General features: G+C 43.9%; 1 protein-coding gene across 1 annotated transcript; it reads right to left on the bottom strand.

Annotated features, from left to right (window-relative positions):
• Window positions 1-1,868: 1,868 nt before the first annotated feature.
• On the bottom strand, window positions 1,869-7,853 carry GRPEL1 (GrpE like 1, mitochondrial). The gene is made up of 4 exons (XM_048047291.2): window positions 7,696-7,853; window positions 7,067-7,235; window positions 5,403-5,484; window positions 1,869-3,081 (listed from the first exon to the last, which is right to left on the bottom strand). The coding sequence occupies exons 1-4, from the start codon at window positions 7,758-7,760 to the stop codon at window positions 2,735-2,737; spliced, it is 663 nt and encodes a 220-aa protein (XP_047903248.2). The 5' UTR covers window positions 7,761-7,853; the 3' UTR covers window positions 1,869-2,734.
• Between the last annotated feature and the right edge of the window lie 889 nt (window positions 7,854-8,742).

Genomic DNA, 8,742 nt, shown 5'->3' with positions numbered 1-8,742 from the left:
AACTTAAGCACTCTGCCATTATTCTCTTGTGTGGTGGCTGCATCAAATTTCTTTGCGACTGTAACTGACTTCCTTCGCCTTTTGGTTTCCTATTCTTTCTTGCAAAATGTTTTTTGCATGTGCCCCGGTTGCTCTTAAGCGATGATGAATTAAAATACTGTGAAGGAAGGCACCTGGTGAGCACTTTAAGTTCATCAGCTGCTTCCTTAAAGGGAATGTTGCACTCATTTGAGTGGTGTACTGGTGTCGCTGTGCCAGGCACACAAATGCCTGTGCTGAAATCATGTAAAACCTAACTGATGTTGTGCGCACTCAGTGTTTTACTAGGTTTTTGCATTGTATATTGGTAAATAAACTTGTATTAAAAGTTCCTTTCCATATTGATTTCATGGCAACGTAGCTTGTATTAGAGTGATGAAAATCGCTAAAATCGTGCCAGTAGTAAATAGAGATGGTTTTTAGCTAAGTGGTGGTGGGCGGAGGAATGATCTTGACCAATCAGTTAAGCCAGAGGCAGCGGCACTGGCAGCTTTGTCAACTGCTCTCTCTTATGCTTAAGCTTCAGAACCACCTGGGCTTTGGTCTCTTCAGTGCTTCTGACCTGTACGCTCTGCTGTACAGTGGTGGTTTGAGCTCCTCCTAAAGGCTCTCTGTACTGACAGCCTCTCTGAAGGCACAGGCTGAGGGAAAGAAACAAATCAACTCAGCTGCTACTAAAGATACGAGTTTGAGTCTTGTGCTGAGCGTTTAACGGCAAGTTGTGTTTAACCGTACCTTAAATGAAGTAATGTAGTCAAAAAAGACACTGTGAGGAGCTGGAGCTCACTGACAAAATCTCGATCTGCTGTGGAAGAACCTGGCCCTCTGCCTTAGCTGTCCTGCTGGAAAAATCTTCTACGCTAATAAAGTTAAATTTAGTTTAGCTAAGTTTTTTTTTTTGTTTGCTTTAAAAAAGGTACATAAGTTGACACTGGTCCCTTAAGGGCATATCACGGCTGAACAAAGGTTCCAACCCAAAGTGCAACAACAACAACAAAAAAAACCACTTCATCCTACTTGATACAGCCACAGCATGAGCTAACTAAGATGGGAGGAAGTTACAACCAAATTCACCTCAGCTGTATGGAATCCCTTTTTTTCTGTAGTTTTACGCTCAATCTTTGCCTTTTCATCTCCGTAATTGATTAGCTTAAGAAATTAACAGTCAAGTTGCCTTCACACAGTCACCAAAAATTACTCTCCCTCCTCTATCCAGCCAAAGCATTGATTTTGTTAGAGTTGAGGAAGACTTAAATGAATCTCAAAGCATGATTAACCCCCAAACAGCTGTATGCACTTTGGCTGTTCCTAGTTACCTGTCTGGTTCTCATGGGGCAAACCAGCATTGGTAAAAATCTTAAATAATCACTGCTCACTATGAGTAGTTCTAATGTTTAGTAAACTGTTAGCAATGCTGCATCTGAATTTTCAAAGATAAAAAAATACTTGAGCCTTAAGGTAAGAAGCTGCTTAACCCAAGACAACCAGAAGGGAGGGTGAAAAATTCGGAAGTACTTCCTGTTAGTTCACCAGGTCCTAAATAAGATGCATACCTTCGATGTTTCTGTCTTGTGTGTTAAACACGTGGGCTTTGAGGATGTAAGAGGACAGACACTTTGTGAGCTGTGTAATTTGCCAAGTCCCATCCACTCCTATCCAGGTGACCAGGCCAGTGCAGAACAAAGCACTCTGTTAATCGCTGTACCGTATTTTAGCCTGATTCTGCGCAACTGGGAGCAGCAGGTAGAGCTAAACATGACAAGAGCTGCATGCGGGCAAAGCTCTGTTGCAGCCTAAGACCCAGGATGAATAAATGAAAGAAACGGAGATGAAACAGTTCACATTTTTGTTTGAGCCACTTACATGCAATTATTTATGTAATTCTAAAATATAGTAGGTACTGAACTCCCAGCTACTCACTTCTTTAGGTATTCTGACTTTCAGCAGGGTTTTACCTACAGTTTGCATAACAAACTGATTGTAGAGCTTGGAAGTTACAAGACTATCAAAATTGTTTAAACCAATTTATACAATATTAAATTAAAAATCCAGAGATAGGATAAGTTCTATTGGTTCGTCAATGCCATACAAGTATTAGATGGTTTTCGTGAGTCGACTTTACTGGAGAACTAATAGGGCTGAACAGTTACAAAGCACGTCTGCTCTCCACTGCCTTTTATTTACAGGTCAGAAGTCACAAAGGTTTCAGTTTCAGATGTTGAGAGTATTTCTGAATAGGCATACTATATAAAAAAAAAAGAACATACACATCAGCATGCAAAGCTGATCGATACTTGCAGAGAACTGGCCATCTGTACTACCTCACCCGCTTCTGCAACGTTAGGTTCTAAAAAACAAAAGGAACTGTTTGAACCACTGTGTGGACTTTCAATCTACGCTGTGATAAACGTGAGATTGCAAAGTTCTTGTGAGCGTTTACTTCCTTTCAATGTAATGCACCGTCAGTAGCCATGGTTGTAGTTAAGTATTACTCAAAGAAGAGAGCTTAAAGAACACCAATGTTGAAGGCCACTAAGCAACAGAAACTCATTGTTTGCTTCATTTTGACTGGGAGACCTCAACGGATTCACTGAAACCTCCTGTGGGACAGGGGAATAAGGAAAGCATGATGTAAGAGAAAAACCATCCAGCTGTTTAATAATTGTATGGCATTTTAGATTCTCTGATTAAGCAGCTAAGCGTCTTTCACAACACCCACCAAGGCAGGCCGCAGCGTACGCCCGTGCAGCTTATAGCCAATCTTGGATACTAATGCGATAGTGCCCGGCTCCTTCCCCTCCATGGGAGCGTGGAACAACGCTTCGTGTTCGTAGGGATCGAACTTGGCTCCGACAGGATTCAGTCTGAGCAGGCCATGTTTTTTGAACACTTTCTGAATCTGTACTTCTGTCATGACAAGACCCTCATACAAGCTCTTCAGGTGAGGATTTTCATCCTTAATTTCTTCCTTTGGAACACTTTCTGTTGCTTTCTCCAAAATGTCTGCAACTTCTAGTAAGTCCTTACAGAAGCTCTGAATCCCTAAAAAGAAATAGAAGGGGCAGGAACAGGATTAGTCTGGTGAGGGAAGCAAGCATTAAAACCAACAACAAAAACAAGTAAACACAAACCAAACACCACAGCATTAACCTGTAATCTTTTAGGTTACTGAGAAGGTGTAACGCAGTAAACATTTGGGATTAAAAAATCCTTCCTGGTTTTGCTTGATGACACAGCACTATTACAGATACCATAAAACCCCACCTCTAGCTATACATAAGAAAGTGTCTCAACTAATACTCAGAAGAGCTGAAGCTGGTGAGCTGACATTAACAGTTAACTGTTAATTAATATTAACAGACATTACCAAAACCTTCAGATGGCTTAATGTCATTTCCTCATGTTAAGGAACGTATCTTTTGCCTCCTCCATTGGGGGATTCACCTGAAGTCCAAAGCATTGTGTTGCCCCACTCCTCCCCTTTAATCTGATGCACTAAAGATATTTGCAGAAGAAAAAGCTTGTAGTCAGACTGGTGAGGGCTCTGAAGAGATGAACAGGCTTCTTCCTTGAATGAAGGAGCTCGTCTCTCTCCCTCCCACTACAAACCACTTTTACAGTTGAGTCAGAAGCTGAGCTTCACAAGCAGTGAGTAATTCCTAAACTAACAGCAGCCCGTGTCCTGAAGCTGATCTCTGGCTCACTCTAGAAGAATCCAGACTAATTTCACTTCACGTAAACTGTCTCAAGCAACCATGAAAGATCAAAACAACTTCGTTGAATAACATTTCTACGTAGAGTTAAGGCAATGACAAAGTACGCTGCATTTTGGTAGCCTTCGTCGTTTCTTTTCATCACACTCAGCCTTTTTAATTCTTACTTTTTCCCCCCCCCCCCCCCTTACCAAGAAGGAATAGCAGCATTACCAGAGGACAAGTCTTTGGTTTAAACAAAATGAACTACAGAAGCACCTTGCGAGATCTACAGGGATCAACTAGTTCTCAGGAAAAAGTCACTTTAACAACCGCACAACTCTTTGGAGACTTGAGCTCATTAGAGAGCTGTAACGAAAAGCATCCAATTAGTTCGAAAAATATTAACACATGAATCAAAACTTTAAATTTAGCCTAAAACTATGGTGAGGGCTTAAGTGTCTAAAGCACGTATTAACAAGTTGTCCAGTGATCTGGATCAAACCTAACAGCCAGACTCCTCAAGAAGTTTCTCGTTGTTTTTTTGTTTGTTTGAATTATCTCTCTAGATATCTGTGACTGCACCTCTGTGGATTTACGCAAGTCTCAAACAGAGTTTCTCTTCCCTAACAGAAAGAGCAATCCTGTACGAATGAGGAAACTTATAATCATGCAGATTATCTTTAATTTACTTTTCATGAGAAGTTGCATTTGAATATTTATTTCTATGATAGCATCTCTGGACTCAGATATGACTCAAGGCCCTTCTGCAATACACAGCACATTAGTGAAACGGTGCTTACTGAAAAAGAATTTCAGGATGAAGCATTCAAACATCCATAAAAATTGTACAATACCATGCAACTGAGTGATTTTTTTTTTTAAACATGCATATTAACTGAAGATCTTGTATGCAGAAATTAGAACTTTTGCATTCAGAATAAGACTATACAGTTGTGTGTAGTGTGGCAAAAGAGGATAACTAATTTTTCAAGTTGGAGTGACAGCCAAACACTTAAATGATATAGCACTCCTCTGCTACAGAGTTTTTGCACAACTCTGTACAACAGAAATTGTTTTGGAATGTCAAAAAGCTCTACCAGATGTCAGTGACTCTTGAAGAAAGGTGCACTTCTAGCACGCCTCAAAACCAGTGAGTGTACATTCCTAGCAGTGTACTACCTCTGTTTGACAGCTGTGGCCTTCAACAGAACAGGGATGTTGTTCAAATGTAAAAGGTAAAACAAACACAACGATAATGACAAAACAACAAAAAAGATAAAGCTAGTATTCCATGCTCTTGGTTGTTTTTTTGCACTATTTTGAGACCAAGCACGTGAAAAAGGCAAACTTCAGGCTGCAAACCTTACTAAAGAAAAATCTAAAATGCAATGCACGTAGGAATCATGTCAAATGTAACGAACATTTCAAATTGTTGGCTACAGCTTGCTCAGTCTCGCCATTGTCTAGAGTAAGATGATTACAATTCTGATACAAAGCAGGGAACCATTTAAACCTCTTTCCCTCAAGTACATCTTTTTTAAACCCAGTATCCAGAATAACTGGGAAGTACAACTTGTCAAAACTGCCAGACAGTCAGCTCAATTTTTCAGGCTTTGCACTTTATCTTGTTATTCCTGTGTCTTATAGTCAAAAAGAGCCTCCACTGACCATATAACTTCGCCTCTTCTACTAGTTTCTGGCTTCTTTGCCTCACATTTTCTGCATCTGCCAAGGCACGCTTGTACTTGTCCTGAAGAAGAAAAACAAGTTACAGAAGAGATTTCACTCCAAGCGGTCGAGTAGTTGACGATAATTCAAAACTGAAAATTCAGTATAAAACATTTTTTTTTTTTTTTTAAAAAAAAACAGTTACATTGCCCAAATCCTCTGTCTAAAGAGCAATCTGAAGACAACATGGCAATTATCACAGCATCCTTCTTACAAAGGCAAATGTTTGCTTTGCGTCAGTGCAGACAGAAGTGAAGGAGAGAAAGTAAGACAGACTTCCAGACTCAGTATTTGTTAACAGCTTAGCTGGAAAAATTTTTAACAACATGAAGTGTTAATACATGAACCTTTCTGAATTGAAGACTTCTGTTTTTTCTGGTAGGTGTTCACAGAAAGCCTTCATAAGCCATAAGGTATTCTGACACCGTGGCAAACAAGATTCAACCCAACCATTACTTTCAAACCTTCTCTTCCCTCTACATAAGTACCACAGAGTGTCCTCCAAGTTTTTCAAACCTTACAAACTACAAAGCCTACCTCTGTTAAGCTCGAACTCTGTTAAGCTTAGGTGTGTTCCTAGCAAGATGTCCATGCAGTAAATGTACTAAGAACTAAATTCTATAAGCTGTGGCATTTGAGGTTGAGTGCTCCACGATCTAAGCCAAAACTCTGCGTTGGGCTTTCACACTCAGGAAGCTAAACTTTCACGTGCAAGTGAAGAATTACAAAACAGATTAAAAATAGTCAATAACTTGACTGAAGAGACCTCTTAGGTAGCCAATAGCAAATGCTGTCAATAGAAGCATTAAAGGACATCTCTGTTTTGTCCTTCAGTGTTTTGGTAAAGGCAGCAGAAAGGAATCTCAGTCCACTTACAACGTATAGGCACTGCTTCCACAGAAGGTTCTGGGCTACCTCCCTGAGTCCCACATGCTCTAGAAAGACGCTTTACATAAAGCACTCATCCAGAAAAACAATGCCTTTATTTAATCCACATCTGCCACCTCTCAGGGCATTCTTCACTCTCTGCTAAGTCATGCACGAGACGGAATGCAAGATGCTTTAGGTCAGATAGGGAACACGACATGCTAGTCTTGTGTTTAAAGACATCTCCAAAAGAGATGGGTTGAAACTCTCACTTTGAAAGCACGTAATAAGTACAGTATTATACGAAAGCTAAGAATCATTAACTCTAACCTTTGGAAGAGTCAGCAGCTGTTTTCAGAAGTCTACAAAAATACACACCTCAAAAGCATTCTAACCCTTAAATGAACTTCCAAAAATTATTTCTCCACTGAGCAAAAATCTCAGCGTAATGAAATCAGTGAAACCAAGTAACAAATCTCCAGGCTGAAGGAGGTCCAACTACATTCAGAAATCAGAATGAAACTGCCCAGAGTCATTCTGGACCAGGAAGGGCTGCATCTCAGGTCTCGCAATGTATCTAAGCTTACGTTTAAAGAACTCACTGAGTTACAGCTTCATTACATCAGCTACGCCGCAGTCACGTTACTGTGTGCAGACTGTGCACTGAGAAGCTGTCATCAAGACAGTTAGGCGTGCAGTTTGGGAGGTATGCACACCGACCACCACAGGACACTCACAGTGACTTCCTTCAGCTGCTCCTCCAGCTTGGCCTTCTCCTCAGTTAACATCTTTTCAGCGGGGCTGGCTTCAGCCTTCTGCTCATTGTGGCTCTGGCTCTGGTCCTCGTCCACGTTCTGGCCGGGGTTTTTCTGTTGCGTCGCCACACAGAGCAGTCGGGGAGATGTCCTAAGGCAAAGAAAGATGAAGATAACGTTAAACGGGTGCCTGCTTTGTAAGAGATTAGCACTTTCTGGACATAGTGAGAGCTTCACCTCATAAATGGGACATTTCGCCTCACAAATCAACACTTACAGGACCCTCACGTTAAAGCACGAACTAACACGACGATTCTCGGTCTGCGGCGTTAGTTTTCGGCCCGTCCCGCTGCCGAACCGAGCCCAGCTCACCGTTTAGCCGCAGCAGGCCGCCCCCGGGGCACTGTTTCCCCTCCCCGCCACATCCCACACGCGACACCGAGCCCAGGCCGGCCCCGGAGCGCTGGCTCACGGCTCGCTGACGCTTCCCAGCCCCGTTTAACCCAGCCCGGGGCCCGGGAGAGCCCGGCCTGGCCCTGCCGTCCTAGCGCGGACACGATCGCGGCCCGGGCCCGGGCCCCCCGGGCCCGGCCCCGGCGGCGCTCCCTCACCTCAGCTCCCAGCCCAGCAGCGGGCAGCGCGAGCGCAGCGCGCCCCGGGCCGCCACCGCCGCCATGGCTCCTGCCTGCCCGACCGCCGCCAATCAGCGAGCAGACGGGCCGTGAGGGACGCGGCCGACGGCCAATCCGCGAGGAGGATGAGGGCGTCGGGCCATAAGGAGGGGAGGGAGGGAGGGCAGGGGGCGGGACTTGTAGCTCTTCCGGGCAGTCTGTGGTGGGAGGGGGGTGCGGCGGCGGCATTTTGTGTGGGAGGGAGGCGGAGGCGGAGGGGAACGGGAAGGGGGCGGCTCTGCGGCGGGCGGGCAGGGCTCTCCTCACCCCGCTGCGGGGCAGTAAGTGACGGGAGAGACTGCTGGCCTGGTGCTGGCTGAGGTCAGGATGGGGTCTCCTGTCAGAGCTGGTCAGCATAAAAACGAGGAGATTGGGTAGCCGCAGGTGGTCCAGTCTGTACACTTGAATCTGCAGCTGTGGCTGACAGTGGGGAGCTGAAGTTCGGTTTTTGTAACTGCTGAGTGGCCTCGTTACTAGTAATACCTCCTTGGGACGCTAGGCTGTGGGAGAGGCCCTTTTTCCTTGTTGGAACTGTCTGTGGTTTGTTTTCAAACTTCCACTTGGAGCTTGTCATCATATGTGTGTGTACATGTCCACTGTGGCTGGTTTGTAACACGCTGGGACAACAATCACAATCTAAAATCTTGAATTTTTTATTGGAAAGGATAACTCTGCTAACACTTTCAAACACAGCAGCCTGCTTGTGCAACTCATTTATACTGGTGTCCTGTGTAACTGGAGGCCACAGAAATCCAGCTTGGTGACACCTGAATGACCTCTTAACCTCATCACTCCTGTCAGTCGCTTTGTGATCATCATTTTCAAGAGAACAAAAGCCACACACACGTATTGCATGGTCCCAAAGTGACAGCTAGATTACTCACAGGTGCCTGAACACCAGCTGTTCACCTGATTTCTGCAGGCATTTCTGCACTTTCCAAAATAAGTCCGAAGGATAAAGAAGATGCAGATACCATAATGCAAGTT

Source organism: Anser cygnoides, chromosome 4 (genome assembly GCF_040182565.1).
Source record: "Anser cygnoides isolate HZ-2024a breed goose chromosome 4, Taihu_goose_T2T_genome, whole genome shotgun sequence".
Lineage (NCBI taxonomy): Eukaryota > Metazoa > Chordata > Aves > Anseriformes > Anatidae > Anser > Anser cygnoides.
This window is presented reverse-complemented; position numbering and strand designations above follow the sequence as displayed.

Coding starts and splice junctions, on each gene's coding strand:
- GRPEL1 (XM_048047291.2), bottom strand. CDS start 7,760: ATGGCGGCGGTGGCGGCCCGGGGCGCGCTGCGCTCGCGCTGCCCGCTG. Junction 7,236..7,695: donor CTGCTGGGCTGGGAGCTGAG/GTGAGGGAGCGC, acceptor TCTTTGCCTTAG/GACATCTCCCCGACTGCTCT. Junction 5,485..7,066: donor AGCAGCTGAAGGAAGTCACT/GTGAGTGTCCTG, acceptor TTTCTTCTTCAG/GACAAGTACAAGCGTGCCTT.